General features: G+C 41.3%; 1 protein-coding gene across 1 annotated transcript; it reads right to left on the bottom strand.

The window, feature by feature from the left end:
• Window positions 1-1,164: 1,164 nt before the first annotated feature.
• On the bottom strand, window positions 1,165-22,872 carry mia2 (MIA SH3 domain ER export factor 2). Its single transcript, XM_061083111.1, has 28 exons — window positions 22,641-22,872; window positions 22,270-22,403; window positions 21,044-21,130; window positions 16,229-20,801; window positions 15,852-16,094; window positions 15,501-15,598; window positions 10,982-11,113; window positions 10,319-10,340; window positions 10,097-10,185; window positions 9,812-9,883; window positions 9,036-9,146; window positions 8,870-8,941; window positions 8,626-8,730; window positions 8,331-8,453; window positions 7,563-7,742; window positions 7,290-7,380; window positions 7,029-7,096; window positions 6,862-6,932; window positions 6,675-6,776; window positions 6,461-6,557; window positions 5,587-5,654; window positions 5,339-5,424; window positions 5,150-5,263; window positions 4,424-4,582; window positions 3,288-3,413; window positions 3,065-3,117; window positions 2,423-2,600; window positions 1,165-2,339 (listed from the first exon to the last, which is right to left on the bottom strand). Exons 1-28 carry the CDS (start codon window positions 22,759-22,761, stop codon window positions 2,110-2,112), a joined length of 7,605 nt encoding a protein of 2,534 aa, XP_060939094.1. The 5' UTR covers window positions 22,762-22,872; the 3' UTR covers window positions 1,165-2,109.
• Between the last annotated feature and the right edge of the window lie 292 nt (window positions 22,873-23,164).

Below are 23,164 nucleotides of genomic sequence, written 5' to 3'. Positions count from 1 at the left end.
CCAATAATATATAAATTATGTGCAAGGGGGGGGGCAGAGTCAGTGTGATGCAGGGGGCTTGGTTGTGAGCCCCACTGCCATGGGGAAAAAACTGTTCAGATGGCGCAAGATTTTAGTCCTGATGGCCCGGAACCTTTTTCCAGATGGAAGTCTCTGGAATAGGTGGTGACCGGGATGGGAAGGATCAGCAATGATCTTGCCTGCTCTCTTACTGGTCCTGGAGTGGAACAGGTCTAGGAGATCCGGCAGGTCACAGCCGATGACCTTCTCAGCTGACCTTATGATCCGCTGCAGTCTGCCCTTGTCCTTGGCAGTGGAGGCGGCAAACCAGACAGTGATTGATGAGGTGAGGATGGACTCAATGATGGCTGTGTAGAACTCAACCATCACTTTCCGCGGCATGTTGAATTTCTTCAGTTGCCGCAGGAAGAACATTCTCTGCTGGGCCTTCTTGATGATTGAGGTGATGTTCTCCGCCCACCTCAGGTCCTGTGCAATGATCGTCCCCAGGAATCTGAAAGACTCCACTGTTATAACTGGGGAGTCGCACAGGCTGAGGGGGGCGGTTTGGGCTGGGCTCCTCCTGAAGTCTGCCACTTGGCTCCAAACAATTCTATATTAATAATATCTGAATTAATTCAGAATTTTCAAAAGCAACATGTTGTGGATGATTGTTGTTGTTGTGACACCAACTGATTACTGAAATTTAAGTTAAGAAAAAGATGACAAATCTTGTGAATTCAAATTACAGGATTTTTACCAGGAGTTACAGTACATGTGAGATTATATAATATACAGTTTGAGTCTTGAAATATAAACTTCATTATATATATAAAGTTCATATTTAAGTATTTAAGTCGTTTCAAGCGAAACATGGCAGCTTAGTGAGGTGCTGTACAATTTAGATTAGAATAATTTAACTTTTATCATTTATTTGAAAGGATATATACATAATATATGGATTCTTAGTTAAAAAATGTATTAATAATTTATGGTTGAATAAAACGTGATTATAAATATTGTATGTATACACAATATTATATAAAACACTGATCAATGACAACCTGATTCCATTTATACTTCAATGTTTTGTTTGCTCTAGTGGATTCACAGTTCCATGGAAAGTAAACTGAAGATAAAATACATTAGAGAAACATTGAGACATTGACAATTTGACAGTCTTTATTCATCTATTAATAATCGCTTTTTTACAAAATTCACATGGGTGTTGGCTTTCTCTTCCGTTCACTCCATTTTATTTACCAATATGTTACACGATGAGTCTCAACCTCGACAAAACACACAAGTCTCTTCTCAAAGCCACAATTGTTTTCAAGCATGGGTCACATGCAAGGGATTGTAACAAGAATCAAAAGCTGTGTTCATCTGCTGCTCAGAATTCTCCAAGTCCCGCAGGAAACTCAGGGAAATTAAGTTACTCGCTGTAATTATATTTAAGAAAACTCTCATTTGACCTCTGGGGGGAAATTGAAGAGAGTTTAATATCAACTCGGTCCAGTCACAGAGAAAATAAGACCTAGTGGGATCCGTAGTTTTTGTGTGGTTCAATCCAGGTCAACAACCCAGATGCTAAATGACTAATTTTAAAAATTCATGGTGACAATTGCAAGAGTGTTGTTATAAGAAATAAAGGGTATTCCACTATTCAGCATCTCTCCATGCACACATTTCAAGTCACATTAAAAACCGTTCTGCCATCATCAAGCTCAATTTGTTTCTAGGATATGTGGCAACATTCTCCCACACACAGACATACAGATTAGGCATATATTGCTTTCACCACCACTCCTGAATGAGAGGAAGACCACAATGAGAAAGTATCTGGATGACGATGGAACAGAGAGCGGTAAAAACAAAATAAAAGAAGGCAGAAGAAAGAGAGAAAAGGATGAAAAAAGGAGTCGATGTAGACAGAAAACAACCAAACAGGCTGACGAAGGCTGATGTTTCCTGTCTGTTAACACTATTTATTCCATATATTAAATATGCAACAGTGGTAAACTGCAACCTGCCCGCCATCCATACCACTGAATTTGATTTGAACCTGAAATGCATCATCTCGCAGCTAGATTAGAAACCTGCTCAGGATCAAATGGCATCTTCAGGTGAGGTTCTGTGCTCTTCTGGTGACTGGCTGTGTGGTGGCGAGGGGAGGGACTGCTGAGGAGGAGGAGGACCCATGGAGGGAGGATGGAAGCCGTCGGGTGGAAGGGGCCGCATGGGGGGAGCATAGTGAGGATGAGGAGCTGGACCATGAGGAGGTCCACCGGTAGGAAAACGAGGAGGGAACATCATCCCCTGAGGTGGAGGTGCCCACCCTGGAGGCAAATCAGAGTGATGAGTCAAGATTACACCAATGACATACGGAGATAAGATGGAGCATGATGTGAGTATAGCTTACTAGGCATCATGGAAGGGCCCCCTGGTCCCCTGGGAGGGTAGAAGTCAGGAGGTGGGGGTCCATAGGGCCCTCTACGAGGAAAGGGACCATCCATGGGGCCCATTGGGGCTCCAGGTGGGGGAGGGCCCCCCATCCTTAGATCTGCATCAGGGGGTGTCCTTCGATCACCAGGACCAGACTGTTAAAGAGACAGATTCAAACAGGTAAATGTTATAGAGGCTGCAGTGGACAGGTAACACAACAAATCCCATTCTTATGCATTTTAAGTAGGGAAAGGATACAGTATGTTTTTCATTTAAGCACAGTCCCACTGGATGAACAGCAAACACTAGATTCAATAGCATCACAACAGCATGCGCAATAATGGACATTGAGAAATTGAACTAAAGCAATTTGGTCCTCGGGATAAACAACATTTCTAGAAATATTAACAATAAGTTAGAAACTATGTAACATCTCAAATTGAATCAGTCAACTACTTCATGCATTATTTGAACTTATTACAGGGAAATCCGAAATTGGCAAATAGTTGATTAGCGATGATTCAGCTCATGATTGTGTTTTAGGATTGAAAGGAATATACTTTAGGTGCACTCCTTACATCTACAGTATATTCCTTACAGACTAATATGTATGTCTTACCTCTCTGTATTCCTGTTCACCAGGTCCAAGGCTGTTGTCTCTATACAAGCCATCTGCATTGATAAACACATTCAGTAGTAGTTCAGACTCTGCATCTGCATTCAAATACATGTACAGATTTTCACAAGCTTTCCATTCAGCTTCTTCATTTCATCTTGTCAAAAAGTAAAAAAAAAGGGAAAACAATGAATTATAATCCCCTGTACAGATTCCAGTGACTCACCTGGCATGTCTGTGGGGCGGGGAGGTCCTGGTGGGCCAGCAGGTGGGAACCCCCTATGATGGGGAGGAGGAGGGCCAGGAGGAGGTCTCCTGTACATGGGACCTCCTGGTTCCGAGAACATATAGCCTGAGAGAGATGCATTGAAAACATGAATAAATGCAAGAAAACAATGATATATGTCCAAGTTAGAAATGTACATTGATATTTGTTTAGGTTACTCCATTAAATAATAACAGGAGAGTGACATCTTGGACACTGGGAGTGAAGTGTGAGTGTCTGTAGTTGGATGTGTAAGAGCTTAAAAATAGGTTGGTTTTACCTTTTAATGTAAACCTGACAGTAAGTTGTTCAAATTGTGTTTTCAGGTGGATATGATTATGAAACAATATCTGTAGCTTCCAAAATAAAAGCTCAAAATGCACTAAACATAGTCCACATGCACTGCTAACATGCATTTAGCAGCCACATGCACATCAAATGACTTTGAATGTTGGATCACCGAATGTAGGTGCAACTAATAACCTTAGTAATAGCTGTTACTAGTAACACCTGTTCGTGGACTGTGGACAAATCCAACAGCTAGCAGACACAACAGCAAGATGCCTTTAGAACATATGCAACATATTGGGCCTCAATAAAATCACAGTGCAAATAATGCAATTATACACATATAAATAATGTAATAAACGGAAATCCAGTGGGGCCACATTCAAATATCTCCCCCTGAAAGGAAAACTTAGATAAATGAATATCGAAATTCTCACATTAATATACAGCAGTTAACATCGTCAAGATAATAGAGCCATTTTCTTTTCATCTCTGCAGTCAGGTCTCCCTGCATTTTTGATTTAGCTCACTTTGAACTTTCCCCCAACAGTGGAACATGGTAAAACAAAGACATTTACTTAAAAATACCATAAGCAATGCAACAAAGTAGCTTATCTTAGATTGATATGATACACAAGGGAAAATACTGATATGAGTTCAAATCTCCTGATCACTTTCGGATCAAACTGATGAAATACGCTGTTAAAAATAATCTAAATCATAATTCACCTGAGGCAAGTCAGGGCTGCTCTGGCTTTGTAGACATTTGTAGATATTATCTCTGTCTTTCTATTTCTGTATACACACACCTGGAGGACCTAGGGGTCCGGGGGGCCCGTGGGGTCCTGGCGGGGGTCCCCTGCGATCTCTGTCCCATGTGGGAGAGATTGAGCCACTGTCTGAGTGAGGCCCTCCACTCCGCTCCATGTCCCCATGGCCACCTGATGGCTCCATATGACCACGGCCGACTGTGGATGGAATGACCAGAGGGAAAAAAAGACAGTAGGAAGGGACAGATGGAGGATATTGATGAGAGAGGGAGAGAGGGAGAAGAGGTAAGAGGGGGACAAAGAGGGAAGGGAAGTGCAGCCCAAACCAAATCCATAATATCAGAGAGAAATGATTAGGCCAGAATAAGTGAGAGCAAGAGAAAAGAACAGAAAGAAAATTATGTCAATTAAAGTGAACTAAGAATTTTGAAGACATATCACTGTTGTATACACTCTGAACTTTTCCCCCATGGATTCTGAGAAGTGCACAGACAGCATTCCGGCATACACACCATGCTACTGAAGACACTTCAGCATCAACACTTGATCATGCTGTAGCCAGCTGTTATCTTTGACATGCTACATGTGATTGTATTTAAATGATTTTTTGGGGGGACTGAATAGGCAAATGTATTGTTGAAAATTCTGAAACCAATATTTAAGCCTACAGTGGCTGTTTATGCAGATCAACGTGACTGTTTTTTGGTTTTGTGCATAGCTGCAGCCTAGTTGTAGGTATATTTCTGTGTGTGCGTAAGTGTTTACTTCTAGGAGACAATCGAGGAGATGGTCCATCCATCAATGTAGGAGGAGAAAGAAAAGCTCTGGTTTCAGATGCTGGTCGACCCAGAGGAGAAGGACCATATGGTGACCTTTCAGCTGGGGGGGAAGAAGAGTTTAGTGAAAAGTCAAGGAGTAATGTATGATGGTGTGTGTATGTGTGTGTGTGCTCACCCCTGAAAGGCATTGGTCTAGCCAGACTGTCCAAAGCATATGGATCTTTGTCAAGGGCGTCTAGTTTGAACTGTGTGTCTGTCAGCCTGTGAACCAACACACCTTTAGTTCATATATGGCAGGACATTTTAGGACACTGACACAATAATGTACAAAATATATGACTACATTAAAGACAGAAGATCTCAGAGTGCAGAATTATTCTGCAGTTGAGCCACAAACATAAATAAGTTATTAAATTTGCTTACTTCTGTCTCATGAGGGCATTTTCCCTCCTGATGTCTGTTAGATCTCTTTCTGCTGCTCGAGCTGCAAGCTAGAAAATCAAGCCAACATAAATACTTTGACATGTCATATGTGCATAGATACGGAAATAGTCTATATATGTACGCTTGAATATACAGTACATTTCAGAAGGCAGTCAAAATACATAGAAAACTATAGGTCAAGAGAGAGAAAGTAATGCAAATTGGGTCCCCAGGTGCAACATTGGAGCCGTTCTCAGAACTCCAGAGAATGAACAACACAGCAGGAGATTCTCCACTCAGACGTGTTGACAATAACATGGACTCTCTTGAGTGTTCAGGTGAGGAGAGGTGCAGCAGGCCGAGGCAGGATGGAATGTATTATTTCCACTGTGGAGATTGTATGTTTTTTTTTACAGCACATCAACACCAAAAGCTCTCCGGACATTTTTGTCTTCTAGATGTAATGCACCTCTTTTCATCCTGAGATATTTGTGTTCTTTTAGCTTTTTTATTTACTTTTACATCTGTCGCATGTTAGAAACATCATCAACCCACTCAATCTCCTGCTGTTTTCTCACATTGGCTCATTTGGACATAATGCAGAGTTTTAACAAGGAGGCTGGAAGGAGAAACTCAAGAGAGAGGCTCTCACTCATATGCGTTTTCACATGCAGCCCCTCCGAAGACTGTTTGGCGATTATACAAAGTTCCCTGCTAGCTGAAAACAACTTGTCTTAATGTGCTGTATTGACAGACAGGAAATGTGGAAATATTCATTTCACACAAATAATGACTGACATGACTGATGTGACGATACAATCTCTGACTGTTTGTTCCACATTTGTAAAATGGTTTATGGTGTAGTTTTACTAACCCAGTTGTTGTGAGCCTTCTTCTCATGTGCTGATATCTGAGTATTGTAAGCCTGTTTGGATTTATCCAGCTCCTCCTCCATCTCTTCTGCTCGTTGCCTGAAGAAACACAATGATGTAGAATGAAGTTACTGTGTTTTTAGGGGAGCTTCACACATGACTTGAAGATATAAGATACTGTTAATGTGCCTGGTAAGAATTGTCAGAGGCAGCTACCTGTAGTTGTTGAGTTCTTCCATGGCCAATGCAATGTTTTTGTCAGCTTTATTTAACTTCTCTTCTTTTTGCAGGCGCTCCTTCTCCTCTACTGTCAGCAGTCTGCAAACAGACATTAATCAGTTAGGTTTCAAATCAGTAGAGTTAAGAAATACCTTTACATGGATCTTTATCTGTGCGTCTATACCTGTGCAGCTTCAGCTCATTCTCCTGGTACATTTCTGTCATAATCTGGAGCTTCTGTTGTAATCGTTGGACCTGAGCACATGAGAAAAAATAATAATTAAAATGCTAATTAATGTAGGACACCATTATGATACAATATCACACTAATACACATGTAAAGTCAGCTACCTGATCTGAGTAGTGTTCCGCATCTGAGTGCAGAGATAGTTTCTCATTCTCCAGCTCTTTAATGCTCACTGAAGGGAAAAACAAATACACACAAGTGGCAGTGGTAAACAAAGTCTTTACACTCATATAACTATTTTATGATGAAGAATGGTTGTTTAGGTGCAGGAAATTACATAACCCATCACACAAGTTATTGTGGCCACAATATCCGGTCACACTGACAGGATTAATAAGACAGACGTCAGTGTTATGTTGACTCACCTTGAAGGTCTTCTTTAGCTTGTACTTCATTATTCAGTTTGGCAAATACTCTGTCCTTGTCTTCATCTACTGATTTGAGGTCGGCGTTAAGCTGCAAACAAGTAAAAAGACAAAATGTTAGCAGCTGTATTGTCAATTGTATTGTTTAATGTCAGTGTGTTTGGTTTGGAGGTCTCTGTAAAGCTTCCCGACATTTAAAGAAACTGTCCTGTATAAACCATTCTTATAAACTAGCACAAAATCTAATACAATGTGTCCATTTCATTCACAAACCTTAGCAGCATAAATTAGCTTTTGGACTTTCTGGAGATGACCTTGTGGGTCCGTTATGCCCCCTCTTCCATTCTCCTTTTCTTTTCCTTGAGCGCCATTGGACGTCTCCTTCTCTGCTCCTTCCGCTTCCTCAAGATCCGAATCCCAAGCCTTCATCTTCAGCAGGCAGTCTGTCAACGACTGGCGGCACAAAAACATTTGATCTCAACAAACAAAGTCCTTTCTCCAAGGCAAGCATCTTTTACACCAGTTTATTGTCTTCTTCTGTTGTAGTTCTTGCGTTATGTCCACTATATGAAAAAGACTAAAGCTGTTTCAGACCAGCACTGAACTCTGCAGCTCCTCTGTAATGTGTAAGCAAATGTCAGAGTGATAGGCCCCACAGTCTCAGTTGACGCAAAAACTGAAAAAAACTAAACAAATATCTCCTGGTTAAAAAAACGGCTACACCCATGTAGAAGACACAGATGAAGATGTCTAGAGAGTTTGTGATGATAAGAGCTGACACTGATGTCTGTGTGTTGTCAAGAAAATCATGTGAACTCCGCAGTGGAATTAATACATCACTTCCTGCCTATGTCTGCTGCATAAGACTGCTCCACCTCTTGCCTGAATTAATGCGGAGAATTGTTGCTGTTGTGAACACGTCTGTTCAGAAAACCTGCTACTGTGTTGTGCATGTGTGAAAGACAACTCTCTGTAAACTCTTTTGCCAATTCTCCTACCTTACTAACTGTATATGATAAGTAATGCTTGAACCAACCATACCATTATACGCTCATCCTTATTGACCACATCCTGCTGCATCCCGCTGAATGTGACCTCACACCTCTGCATCTCTGCCTCCAACTCATTCACTCTTTCTGCCCATCCCTCCACCTGCTGCCTCAGCTGCAGAGTGAAAGAGATATGATGATAGATGAAATGATGGTGCAAGGAATAAGGGGGATGAAAAAGGAGAGTGATTAATATACTAAATATGTCAAGAATAAAGACTTGCAAAGGTCATTCCATACATGGTTATATTTTGTTTGTGTGTGTGTGTGTGTATGCAGCATCCTACCTGAGCATTGCTCTCTTGTAGCAGTGTGTTCTCCTCTCCCACTGTTTCCATGTTCCTTTGTAATTTCTCACTATTCATACTGTAAATTTTCAGAGTAGTTTGTGCCTAAAACAGACAAAACGTTAAGACGTCTGTCAAGCTAAGGAAAATAGGAAAAGACAAAGCAACAGATGGGAAATAACAGGAAAGCAAAGGTACAGGGAGGACAGGCCAGGACAGAAAATACAAGTCGTGGTGAATGCACCTGTTCTTCCTGTGACTGGAGGTCTTTGGATTCTTCTTCAAATGTTGCCATGCTCTCCTCAAGTGCTGCTATCTGCAGAGAGATAGAGAGAGAGAATAATCAACTTGTTTTGCAATAAATTATCAATTAACGTATTTTATTTGAATTTCAAAATGTGTGCTCCTACCCTTCTTTCTTGTTCTTTCCTATGTTGTTTCTGCTGATCCAGTTGATCCTTTAGATGGTCGAGATCCCTTTCAAGCTCTTTTTTATCATTTTCCAACTGTCCAGCTTTCATCTGAATGTGTGAAAAAACAAACAACTTCAGAACACACCTTCAAATGATAAACAGATACAATTTCACACCAGCAGTGAAGCAGGTTCAAGTTTTGACATTGACCCTCTGTCTTCAGTGATGTGGCTTCATAATGGCACTATCAGCAAAAATACATGCACAATAATCTATTTAAATACATTTGTAGTTGTGTTTGGAGGCCTGTTTAAACAATTCAAAGGATTGCAAAGATGACTGATTAATTCACTTTTAGGGATAGTATTAGCTACTTTTAGACACTGCACAGTTCTGAACCATGCAGTCGCAAACACAAGTAAAGAAGTCGAAGAAGAAGCACAGCACTTACAACCAGTTTGCACAACCTTCCAAAACAAACATAAACTTTTCCCTATGCATGTGTCCTGTTTGCTTACAGCTCTGTTTGTACGCTGTGTATCTGTACACGATAGCAGGCATGAATTACACACGCGGTTATATCTATTATATGCCAGATAAATTTGCCTCAGCCCTCCAAATCAGATATTGTCAGTTGAAGTTCCATAAAAGGTGTTTAATGTTTTGTTTACACTGTGCACAGATTCCCAGCTAATTTTGTTAGAAAGAAATTTGAAAAAAAGAGAATCCTACTGTTACATTTAAGTTTTCTGTTTATTTTTTATTTGCCTTACCTCCAGATGTTCTGTCTTTTGAGTTTGGGCCAACACACCACTGTCCCTGAGTGAGTCCTCCACTTCATCATACTACAAAAGGCATATAATTAATAAACATATCCAATTAAAGACTCATGATCATCACACCAAAATGCAAATCAATTCAGAATTTGACTTAAAGTGCATGAGCTATTTACTTTCAGTAGTGAGAAAGTTCCTGTCACACATAACAACATAAATTAGACACAGAGTGATAAGGTCACTTTTAAAAAGATTCATGCTGTGTGTAAGACAGGTACCAACCTCTTGTTGACATTTACTAAGAGTCTCAAGGACTTTACACTTCTCATCCAGCAACTGTGTAACCTGTGCTGCCATCCGATGCTCTTTACCTGAAAATGAGGGAATACAAAACCAAAAGATTAAAATTATGTTTTATGTGTTTTCTCTTATTTCTGATTCACTAGTTAATGTAATGCGATCGGAAAGAGTCATAAGAATGTTATATCAAGTAATGTAGCTTACTTCGATACATTCTGCTTTTGACCTGTTGAAGGAAAAAAGACGGAAATAATGATGAACAAGAGGTCTTCAAGGTGAACGATTTGCCTATATGGGCCCGTACATACCTGCTATTAATGTGTTTTTTGTTATCCGATTACAAGTGGACAGCTCTAAGTTCAGGCGTGCACACACTTAGCTTGGAGGTGGTCTGGGCCACATGTGCCCACAATTTTTAGCCGTGTGAACCCAACGCAAAATGGTCCTGGACGCCATATGAAGGACTTTCTACTCAGCTGACGTCCTGCCACTAGAATTTCGCTATGAATAAAACATAATTTTTCTCTTCTCATTGATTTTTTTGTAACCACAGCCGACGGTGGACGGACAGAATGATGTATGGGTTTCTTTGCATATCGAGCGGGGAAGTGAGATCCACTCAGATCCGATCACAAGATGCATGTGGCGCCACATTTTAATACCAGGTGTGAAGGCACACACTCAAACCTGTTCACTTGTGATTGAATCACAAAGACCACATTTTAATAACAGGTGTGTACAGTGTAAAGGAAGAACTGCCAACAACAAACCCTTAACCTTTTTGGTGATTAAACCAACAGTACTACAACAAAACAAATGTGAACATCTAAACTCTGTTGGTGTGTAAAGAAACGGCTGTATACTCACAGAGCTATAACATCTACAGGTGAACAGCAGCACTGTCACCAGTCCCACCAAGCTGGAGACGATGACTGGTTCCCACGGTACGCCATACAGGTCTGGCCCGGGTCTGATGTCATCAGGCAGTGACGACACAACCTGCATGAGGAGGAAAGAGCGCATTATTATAAATCAACATCTTTAAATTGCCTCTTAGAACTTGTGTGATTCTAGGACCGAAAGTTATAACAAGCTTAAAAAAAACTTCAACCTCAGCTGATTTCCATAATTATCACCAAAAATATCACATTATCTCTGTAGAGTTTTTAAGATTGCTCTTTGGTCTGAGTTAAAGTTGTGATCGTAAAGTCTTCTTCATGAGCAGAGTATGACAAACTTTTTTTAAAACAACAAAACATTTTACAATTATGAGGTATATCCTCCTCAGCAAGCTTGCACATTATATTGTGCATTATATTAATGTAAATTGAACCCTGTGTTGTACTGAATTCAATGAAAATGATAATTATTCACGTTGTTTATTACCAAGCCCTATGTGATGCTCCTTAATATGGGAACCAAACCTGATTCATTTAGTCCACTCCTTTTTAACTAAGTGCAGTGTAAACAATGGTTTCTCATTGTGGACATGAGGATCCGGCTTTTAAGACAGCGTTTGTCAACAGTATTTCCACTAAGTACATCTGAAAGAAGCCCTACACTACAGTCAGAATTGGTTTCACATGTCACACAGAGCAGATTTCAACACATTTTAACAGCTGTTGCTTCATTGGGGAAGGAACATGCCTCTTCATTTCTTAAAAGGACCAAAGCAATTGTCTTATTTGATCTACCAGTGGTTGTACTGTCCTTGCTGTTGACTGTCAACAGGAGATAAATACAGCCCATACACTTTACTACACAGCTGCTTTAAGGACATAGCAGCAGATAAATGCCGGTGTGGTGTTTATCTGCTTCAAGGAATATTTTAAAAACAGCTGCAATGTTCTAGCGCAAAGACTTAAGAACAGAAACGTTACTTTCAGTTAGCTAGTTTACTACAACCAGCTGACACTGAAGAAACACTCCGAAACGGTCCTGACAGCTGGTTAGCAGCCATGGTAGGACACACGTTTTCAGAAGGGAGGTGCATCGACAATGAAAAGACGTAGAAACTAAACCATTAAGCTGTTCTCCTGCGTGAGAGTCCGCTGCGTTGTTTCAGCTGTGAATGCTAGTTGTGAAATGCTAACGAAACCTGCCACATAGCGTACATCCTTCACTCTCTCAACGGCGACAGTGTAGTAAGCCTCGGCCGCCGTCTGGAAGTCGGCCGCTTCGCTGGAGAACTGCTCGCTTGTCGGGTGTTCCGCCATGTCCGCTTCTATTTCATTCGGCCGGTTAGTTTAGTTATACTTAGTTATATATTCCGACATTAGCGCGAAGAACCACAGTCGTCATCACCCGGTCGAGCGGCGGTATCACATCCTATTCACAACACCACCGATCTGGACCAGACCATTATCCGCTGTGCGCGGAGGGGGTCCAGGAATATTAATTTAATTTCTAACCAAGAAATTAAACAAATTTAAATTAGTCCAGCTAATAATCGTTAACTATTTATAGTAAAAAGATATATTAATATTGTACATAAAGGTTGTTATGTGCACTTTCTAGGATAAGGTAGGTGCTCTCAAACCCCCGCGGGTTGAAATGGTTCATCCGCAACGTCACCATTTCTAAAATGCCACACTGGCATGTCGGACTACTTTCAGTGTGACACCGGGGGAAACAGGTGTCATCAAAAATAACCACTGTTTACAAAAACTACAATATTCTCAATGTTGTTCTACTTTCGTTTCCGGTTATTTAATGCGATTATATCAAATTTAACTCATAACTTTGTCTTTGCACACGTTTCTCTCGGAAATGTCACCTGCTCCGAGTGATCGCCACAAGCTACGAGCTGTGGCAGTAGGACACAGGAGAGGACGTGACATGAGACGTTCCCACGGCGATCGTCGCTCTCTGAGGGTTTTAATACTCACCGGGCCGGCTTCGTTTTCCTCCATTTCAGACTAGAGGATCCCTGTTAAACTATTTGTGTTCGCAGCACGTTGGTAGCCAGCTGGCTCAACGTGAGTAATAAACAACCAGCAGCCCAGACACCAGCGACGGAGCCAGTTTGACAGCTGAGAGGCGGAGGGAGAGATCCACATGTCACGGGTTCAGGATATTGGAGAGGCACTCTACTACAACCAGATGACTATTGGAACTGAGAGACTGCTATGTTAAACCTGCTCTATGAACATATTCAAACCTGAATCCCTCTAGACTCATGAATTGTGCCGTTGGCAATAACTCCTTCATTCCTTATTATGAGTTTTAAAGCAACACTACTGTATATCATATTTACTGAGCAACAGCGCCCCCTGTAGCCACATGAGGTGAATAATTTTGGCTCAGTGTCCCAGAGGTTTAAAGGGGTAATTCACTCATTATCCACACACCACTATGCCAATGGAGGGGTGGGTGAAGTGTTTCAGTCCACAAAACACTTAAGGAGTCTCAGGGGTAAACAGTCTTGCAACCAAGGTGACCTCTTCTTCAGACGTAATAAAACAACAGAAGAAATATAACATGCCTCCATGCTGCTTGTGTGGTGTCATCCAAGTGTCTGCAAGCCCTGACATTCATAAGCAACTCAAAACGAGGTTATATACACTGTGATTAAAGCCGGGGCTTCCGGACACTTGGATGACACCACACAAGCAGTGTAAATAGTGTGGCAGAAAAATCCAATCTAATTTAAATAAATGGAACCCCTTCTACAGATATAAAACAACAGAAAAAAAACATAACATCCCTCCACATTGCTTGTGTGGTGTCACCCAAGTGTCGATGCCCCGGCTTTAAACACAGTGTAAATAACCTCGTTTTGAGTTGCTTATGAATGTCAGGGCTTGCAGACACTTGGATGACACCACAGGAACAGCATGGAGGCCTTTTATATTCCTTATGTTGTTTTATTAGGTCTGAAGAAGAGATCACCTTGGCTGCAAGTTTACCCCTGAGACTCCTAAAGTGTTTTTTTGGGCTCAAGCACTTCACCCACCCCTCTGTCGGCATAGTGGTGAGTGGATAATGAGTGCATTTTCAGTTTTCAATGACCTATCTCCTTTAAGGCTGATTTATGCTTCTGCGTTGAAGCTACGTCGTAGGGCTGATCATTCCTAGTTGTACATAGGTGTGTGTGAGTCGCACACTTCACTGCAAATTACACTGCCAAAACGCTAGTTGAGTGTCTTCACATTTCTGGTCCGCTTATAAACAAATTCTCTGACGTCTTTGTTTATTTCAGAACATTGACGAGTATAACTAAGCAGATTGTGTTGGAGTTGGAGCTCATCGATGTTACTTGCCGTGTTCGTTCCTTCAACTCAGTTAAACAAATGGCGGCAAGTCTGCAGGAGTAACTACAATGTAGTTGCATATGTAAAACTATGTGTTTTCTGCTATTCCAGAATTGCACCGAAGGATCCTTGATCATTAGGGCCCGAGCACTGATCAAAGGTCAGGGAGGACCCTATTGTTATTGTAAGGATTATTATTATTCAGGCAAATGAATTAGCTTTTTGAGGGCTTTAACATGCTCAACTTCTTACCAAAATTTGCAGAAAGTTAGAAAGTGGTGAAAATTTACGTATTCTGAAGGAATTTTCAATGGGCATCGCAAAATGGCTCAACAGTGCCCCTCGAGACCCCTGGAACATGTTCACATTGACCGGTCTTCACAAAAATCGATATACAGGTGTATCATGACCAGACAAACAAAAAAGTCTTTAGGTGCAATTGGAAAAACACATCAGGAAGACTGCTATCTTGCATTTAGTTGCCATTTTGGCCATATTCCACATTTTTACTTTGATGTACTTGTACCAGGGTTTTCATTGGATCAACTTCAAATTGAGATGAGTGTCATCACAACAAGATGGAGATAAAAACTGACTGACGCATTTTTTTTTAGTCACACGGTATGACCGTGGCGTGGCGTCAAAGTTTGATTACACGCCATGAAAACACGATGTTCTGGCTATTAAAACACAATGTCCTGTACGTACATCGACCATGAATCCTTTGATGCTGAGCCGGTCAAATATCAAAGGAATCTTTGTTTTTTATTATTATTTTCAGGCAAAACGCATGCAACGCTTCAAAATGCATGTGCTCGGGCCCGCCCAGTGCTGCTTTGCAGCCCTAGAATTTTATTTTAATTTTGATACTGTATTTTCAGTTATTATTATTATTCAGGGAAATTAATTTGCTTTTTGAGGGCTTTAACATGCTCAACTTCTTACCAAAATTTGCAGAAAGTTAGAAAGTGGTGAAAATGTACGTATTCTGAAGGAATTTTCGTTATTTATTATTATTATTCATTAATACTGTGTTTCAGTTAGCTGTCATTGGTTTATGACAAATTATACAAATGGCTTAAATTTTGTGACAATTTACATTTAGCTGTATGATGGCTACTGATAACACCTACCTGTGCAATCCCTGTGAGACGCTCCCTCACTGTATGAACATGAACGGCTGATTCTTCACCAATCTGATGAACAAAGTCCAGAATTTGCTCCATTACTCCTGGAGGGACAAAGACAGATTGAAGTTTATAATTCAAGCATTTCCACTCTGTCAAAATGATATTGGTGATACAAGGTTATTCGAATTAACCAAATTGTTTGTTTGATATATAAAACAAGTGGAATAAGTTGTAAACTAATTTTCTAGCTGTGCCACAACACTTCAGGTCAAGTGACTCGTGTGTGATTGTTGCTTATGATCTTTTTATCACTGTTTAACCCATCTTGATTAGGGGTTATTGAGTTGTCCATACCTTCCTGTGACTGCAGTGATCCTAGCTGATTCTGAGAACACTCCTCCCCACATCCATCATTATTCTTTTCTCTTTTCTCATCCCTCTCTTTTCCATCATTCCCCACATCCGTCATGTCATCAATCTGGATGTTGTTATCCGCGGCTACAGAAGTATCCTCTGTCTTCCTTGAGTCGTCCACAGGGCTCATTTTGTGATCTTTGCTGTGAGTTGAACAAGATGCACCGACACAGCTGGCCTCGGCTGTTTTGGGGAACACATGCATTCTGATTGAGACAATTGCAAGTCAAAACCCATCTGAAATCAAACGGTTGAATCAGCTTACAATATTGATGATCATTTACCTTGATCATTGAAGCAATATACGAAAAATATACCTTGATGCTTTCCTTTGCTACTCTCTGATTTTCCTGTGCTGGAAGTCTCTCTCACTCTTGTGATCAGCGTCTCTAGTTTCTGAAGAGCGATGAGCGTCCTGGTCTTTTCCTTGTCCTCCTGTGGAGCATCTGCGACGCCCATGCTAGGAGACATCAGAGTCTCCCTGTGATGATGCAGAAGTCTTTCTATATCTGACAATATAGATTCATCAGGCTCCGCAGGCACGGTTTCTGAGCTCCCCAACATGTAGTCTAAAAACTGGAGCTTGTGTCGCCCAAAGAGCTCCGTCAAAACATTCACCTCCTCCAACGTCATATAGGCTGGGAGGTTTGTGTAGTGCTTGGAGAGGAAATGTGTGTGCAGAGATGGAGAATGGGGATGAGACATGGGTGATGTCTGGATGCTGGCAGAGGAAGGGGGAGGCTGTGGCTGCTCTGTGGCCATGGTGCCTGGAAGATCTTGTTTATAAATCTGATTAGAATCAGTGTTGGAGTTTACTTCCTGTTCATAGATCTCGGCTTGTGGCTGAGACATCTCACCTGTATTTGTCTCCAAACCAGAATCAACACCATCCTCTGTTTCAGTGTCACGTGTTTGGCTTAAATAGCTGAAGGCGTTTTTAAAAAGACCAAAAGCTCCTCCATTTCCAGTCCCTGCTGCTCTCGTGTTGAGATCTTCGGGCGGAAGTGAGGATCCAGCAGGTTCTTCAGACACAGGGGGCACAGTTTGTTCAGATATCTGACTTTCAACAGATTCATTTATCTGTGAATCAGAGCTCTCATTCGCCACATCATCTGTCTCATGATCTGGATTTGACTCTATTTGCTTTGGTTTCCCCTCATTGGAAATTCCATCGGTGCTAGTTTCAGAATCACTATCATTACCATGATAGAAATCTGTGTTTTTTGGATCAACAGGATACAATTGACCATCTTCTCTGTTCTCTCCTAAATGTGGCAGATCAATGTCTTGTGTCTCATAAACGTCCAAACCATCTTCTTCCTGTCCTTTTACGTCTCTCTTTGTTTCCTCAGAAGCTTTTGTCTGAATCTCTCCTATGTGACTGTTTTCATTTCCTCTCTGGATTTTACCTCCGTCTGCTGAGCTCACTCCATCTTCAGAGATATTCTCACCTCTGTCTGTCACAGATTCATCATCAGTAGCTTGAGGACAAAGCTCATTTAAACATGTAAGGCCCTCCTCTTCCTCTTCGTCCCTCCTGTCCCCCTCAACGTCATTCACCTGCTGCATTTCCTCAAACTCCCTCTTCTCTTCCTCCGCCTCCTCTTCCTCCGGCTTTCTTTCCTCATTGAACTCCTCTAATTCCACCTCGCTCTTCTCTTCTTTTGCATCCTCCTTCTGTTTCTTTTCCTCTTTTTCTTCCTCTACCTCCTCTCTTGTCTCTTCCTCCTTTAGCTCCCCCACCTCCTCCTTCAACTCTTCTCCTTCCTTCTGCTTTTCTTCCTCCTCCTGCTTTAACATCTCAACTTCCTCCTGTTTATCCCTTTCTTTAATCTCATCTATTTCCCTATTCTTTTCCTCTCCATTTATTTCCTCCGCCTCCTTTAACTCCTCTTGTTTCCCTTCTTCTGTGAGCTTACTCTCCTCTTTTACCTCCTTTGGCTCTTCTCTTTTCACCTCTTTCTGTATCTCCTCCACAATGTCCTGTTTCTTCTCCTCGTTTGCCTCCTCCCCCTCATGTTTTTTCTCTACCTCTTTCGACCCCTCCACTTCCTCCTGCTTTTTCTTCCCCTCTAGCTCAGCTTTCTCCTGATTTTCTTCCTCCTCCATTAACCTTTCCTCATCTATTTCCTCCTGTCTCTTCTTCACCTTTAACTCCTCTATCCCTTCCTGCTTCCCCTCTTCTTGTGGTTCCTCTACTTCCTGCTGCTTTATTTTATCCTTCAACTCCTCTGACTCCTCCTCTCTTTTCTCCTCATCCTTCAACTCCACCTCCTCCTCTCTTTTCTCTTCTTCCTTTAGCTCCTCTGACTCCTCCTCTCTTTTCTTTTCATCCTTGAACTCCTCCACCTCCTCTCTTTTCTCATCTTCCTTTAACTCCTCTGACTCCTCCTCGCTTTTCTCTTCTTCCTTTAACTCCTCTGACTCCTCCTCTCTATTCTTTTTAACCTTTAACTCCTCTGACTCGTCCTCTCTTTTCTCTTCATCCTTTAACTCCTCCACCTCCTCCTCTCTTTTCTCTTCATCCTTCAACTGCTCCACCTCCTCTCTTTTGTCATCTTCCTTTAACTCCTCTGACTCCTCCTCGCTTTTATCTTCTTCCTTTAACTCATCTGACTCCTCCTCTCTATTCTTTTCATCCTTTAACTCATCCTCCACCTCCTCTCTTTTCTCTTCTTCCTTTAACCTATCTGACTCCTCCTCTCTTTTCTTTTCTTCCTTTAACTCCTCTGACTCCTCCTCTCTTGTCTCTTCATCCTTTAACTCCTCCACCTCCTCTCTTTTTTCTTCTTCCTTTAACTCATCTAATTCCTCCTCTCTTTTTTCTTCATCCTTTAACTCATCCACCTCCTCATCTCTTTTCTCTTCATCCTTTAACTTATTCATCTCCTCCTCTCTTTTCTCTTCTTCCTTTAACTCTTCTGACTTTGCCTCTCTTTTGTCTTCATCCCTAAACTCCTCCACCTCCTCCTGTCTTTTATCTTCTTCATTTAACTCTTCCTCCTCCTTTAACCCCTCTACACCCTCCTGTTTCTTCTCTTCTTTTACTTCCTCCTCCTCCTCTATTTTCTCCTCATCTTTTAACTCTTCCTCCTCCTTCAACCCCTCTACACCCGCCTGTTTCTTCACTTCCTTTACCCCCTCTTCCTCTCCTTTCTCCTCATCTTTTAACTCTTCCTCCTCCTTTAACCGCTTTTCGCCCTCCTGTTTATTCTCTTCCTTAGCCTCCTCCACCTCCTCTCTTTTGTTGTCATCCTTTAACTCCTCGATCCACTGTTTGTCCTTTTCTTTCATCACCTCTATTAACTTCTTCCTTTCCTCTCCATTTATTTCTTCCACCTTGTGTAATTCCTCCATCTCTTCCTGTTTCCCTTCTTCTTGTATTTCTTTCACTCCCTGTTGCTTCTCTTCTTCTTTTAACTCCTCTGCATCACCCAGCGTCTCCTCCTGTTGTTTTCCCTGCTTTAACTCCTCTACCTGTATCTCTCCCACCTCTTTTAATCCATCTCGGTTTACACTTGGCTTTACCCCCATCTTCTCCTGCTTTTCCCCTTCCTTTGACTCATCACTCTCTTCCTCTCCCCCTCTATCTGTTGTCTCTCTTTTCTGCTTATCTTTTTCAACTTCCTCAGCCTCACCAACAGGTTGAGCAGTGGAGTCTGAATTGAAATCCACAGAACTAAGCTCAGGCCCTAGATTGATTTCAGATTTTTTACTCTCGTCTTCATCCAGCGATGAGGTGGAGGACACTGCTTCTGGCTCAGATTTAAGAACCGTGTCTTTGTTGGAACTGCTATCAACACTATTATCTCCCTCTTCTGTTATTGTTTCCGTCTCAAGCTTTTCCTCCAGTCGCTCTTCGTCTGGTTCTTTTTGCCCCTCTTCTCCCTGTGTTTCACTGGCATCTACATACTCTAAAAGTGTTTCTTCTTCTGTGGTTTTGTTCTCTTCTGTGTCTTTAAAGCCACTGTCTTGACGCTCATCAACTTTATTCTTGTTTTTCCCGAATCCCAAAATGTCACCAATCCCAAACCAAGAACCAGACGAAGGCTGTTCCTCCTCTTCCTCAATTGCCGTCTCAGCCTCCTTTTCAGCATTTCTCTCATGCTCTGACTCCTGATTGGTCACGCCAAATCCCAGCGTGCTTGATATTCCGTTCCCTAACCAATCCAATGTCTGCACCTCTGTCTTCTCTTCTTCGTGTAATTGGCTACCCTCGAGGTCCAGAGACATCCTCCTGCTCCTGAATGTTACTTTTGGCTCATTTTCTTCCTTCACTTCTCTTATGTCATCCTGTTCCTTTTCGTCGGAATCTGTTTTTGCCTCTCCTCCGAAGCCAAGCCATCCAGTGAAAGCTGAAGTGTAAGAATCAGCAGTTTCTTTAGTTTCGTCTTCTCCATGTTTCACAGCATCATCAGTTTTTCCTTCTCCTCCGAACCCAAGCCATCCTGTCACTGATGAAGTTGAAGTTTCGGCTTGTAATTCTTTCCCTTCGTCTTCCTCTTCTTCAGGTAAATTGATAGATTCCTCCTCTTTTCCCAGACCCAACCATCCTGTCACGGAAGAACCAAGCCATGAAGAGGAGGGAGACCCACCTTGTTCATTCGGAGCTGCAGGATTGTCGTGTGCTTCCTTGTGAGTCCCTGCAGCAGCATCACCAGCGTTTTTGTTTTCATTTCCTTCTGTTGATGTGTCTTCAGATTGCTGAGTTGAAACTGGGAATTCTGTAGAGGGATCCGCCGACGTTGAAGGACTTTCAACGTTTGTGACGTTGTTATGTGTTTCTAATTCGTGGATTTGGATTTTCTGGTTATCAGTTTCATCATCACTATCCAGATCACTGGTGTCAATAGGATAACCAGACTCATCCATACAGAAGAAATCAGATCTCTGAGTGAAGAGAGAAAAACAGGCTCTGAAGTAATGAAGCATCTGTATCATACAAAATCAACAATCATTTAAATAACTGTTATCATTCAATATATATATAGATATACCTGATTCTTTAAGAATTCACATCAATGTTACCTCTAACCTATTTGCTATTGCTTTCACCTTCTATAACTAGTATGAAAAATTATGTTTTGTCCACAGGCTGTATCTAAAGACCAAGTGAAATCAAATCTGCTTACCTGTGTTTCCACAACTTTCTCATTGGCTGCATAAACTTGCTCCACCTGCACTGCATCCTTTGGGAAATAGCCAAACTGTTTGTCAATCTAAAACCAAAAGGAAACAAAAGAGTGTATGACCATTAGTCAAGAGAGTGGGAGAAAACCGAAAAAGAGAAGAAATGAGAGACAGATAGAATATTAAAAGACAAAAATGTTTCAGTATCAATTATAGATGATTGATGCAGCCAAATAAGCACATGGTTATAAATAGACTCATCAGAAAACCGGTTTCTCGCAATGTAAATGTCTAAATGTTGTTTGGACATAATCAGGATAAGCCTTGATACAGCCTGGATTTTTTTTTTTTTTTACCATCGAGGTTATTTCTGTTTGTTTCCTTGAATTAATAATCTACATTTATTCCACTAATGCAAAAGGTATTCATGACCTATATTACAAACAAGGTGTTTGTGTCGGAACTCAGTTTTGTTTCCTGTTGTATCTTCTTAGCTAAGATACATTTCTAATAGGCTACTTGTTATTGATTATTTTTGATAAATGCATGTCCGTCATGCATGTCCCAACTGTTTGTTCTTCTTCTTACTAATCAGAGTTCTGATGTGTTTACATACTCTAAAGTGAAAGCTTCCTTCTTGTAGGAAATGCAATAAATTCACACTGATTCAATCTAATTGTTCTGCTAAAAGCCACTCAAGGCAGTGTGACATTAACATTATGTTGCACCACAAGGTGTCAAGTGAGGAACTACATTATGTAGGACAGTATTCACATTATTCTATGTTAATCAATAATAATATTGATCAATAATAATATTGATTAATAGTAATGGAAAGCTAAGCTAATTAAAGTGGTTGCTACAGTAAAACCATAAAACACATAGGTAGCAATGATGCACAATACAGCATATATGTGTTTATCGTGTCATAGATAATAATCGCAATACTATTAAATCAGATCTTAAAAAGCCATTTGTGTTATCAGGTGTTAAAGCTACAGTATCAACATGACTCAATATCTGAATGAAAACCTAAACTGATATGATTCAAAGTCATCTCATTAACCTAAAACCTGGAATAAGAGACTGGTTCCATCTACTTTGAAGTGTGTGTATGACAGAGAGAGAGAGAGAGAGAGAGAGAGAGAGAGAGAGAGAGAGAGAGAGAGAGAGAGAGAGAGAGAGAGAGAGAGAGAGACTGTTAGACAGATTGAGTCAGCAGACATACACTCCCTGCCCACAGGTCTTCCCTCTGCCCACTCAGTTTGTGGTAAACAGAGATGGTGTCTCCTCGTCTGAAGCTCAGGAAACGACAGTCCTTGGCGCGGTGATCCCTGATGGCCTGCACCCTGCTTATCAGGCCTACACACACACACACGCACAGACACACGCACTAACATGTAATCCTCATCGTCTAACCCCAATGTTGACCATTACAACTCAAACCAAAGGTAAGTCCTTTGAGTGAGAAGCAACTTGTCCTCATAATACATAGACTAACACACCCAAATGAATCCTCAATGAAGCATTTGAAAATCTCAAAATAAATCACACTATTCCACAAACTAAAAATTATAGGAGCCGCTGTACGGGACTTACTTTCACACTCGGAGTCTCCACAGATCTTGTAGTCAGACAACAATCCCAGACTCATGTGAAGAACACTCACAAGCACGATGCCTGTAATCCACAGGAATGAGCAGAGCTGAGAAACAGCCATTGTTGGAGTTTTAACAGGAGTGTTTCAGGAGTAAATGTCCATAATGGGGTGGAAATCCCTTTGGCCAGTTGTGCTGGCAAGTGGACGTTGCCTCTAAGCTGTTGCTGTAATGAGGACTCAATACTAAATGAGAGAGCTGAGATAAGATATAGGCCGGCAGGAGGATAATCATTAACACAGAGGAGCTGCTCACAAAACAAAACATCATCTGATCACTGCTGAAAGTTCAATTTGACTTTAGTGATGAATATTAGAAGAAACGTATTTTATTAACGATTCACTGTGAGAGGAATAAACAAACTTGGCGACAGATCAACGTTTTAAAGAGCTTTAAACAAAAAGGTGGATGTTTTCTGGACTTCGCCCTCTATCTAATAAACTAGCGGCACGTGCGGCGTTCATC

The sequence above is a fragment of the Limanda limanda genome, chromosome 12, assembly GCF_963576545.1.
Source record: "Limanda limanda chromosome 12, fLimLim1.1, whole genome shotgun sequence".
Lineage (NCBI taxonomy): Eukaryota > Metazoa > Chordata > Actinopteri > Pleuronectiformes > Pleuronectidae > Limanda > Limanda limanda.
This window is presented reverse-complemented; position numbering and strand designations above follow the sequence as displayed.

Bases quoted from the DNA above. Each gene is read 5' to 3' on its own strand.
- mia2 (XM_061083111.1), bottom strand. From the start codon at position 22,761: ATGGCTGTTTCTCAGCTCTGCTCATTCCTGTGGATTACAGGCATCGTG. The intron at 11,114-15,500 runs GTAGGTGTTATC...CTCCTCATGCAG, and splicing joins GTCTCACAGGGATTGCACAG to GTTGTGTCGTCACTGCCTGA. The intron at 8,454-8,625 runs GTAGGATGCTGC...TTCACTCTGCAG, and splicing joins TACAAGAGAGCAATGCTCAG to CTGAGGCAGCAGGTGGAGGG.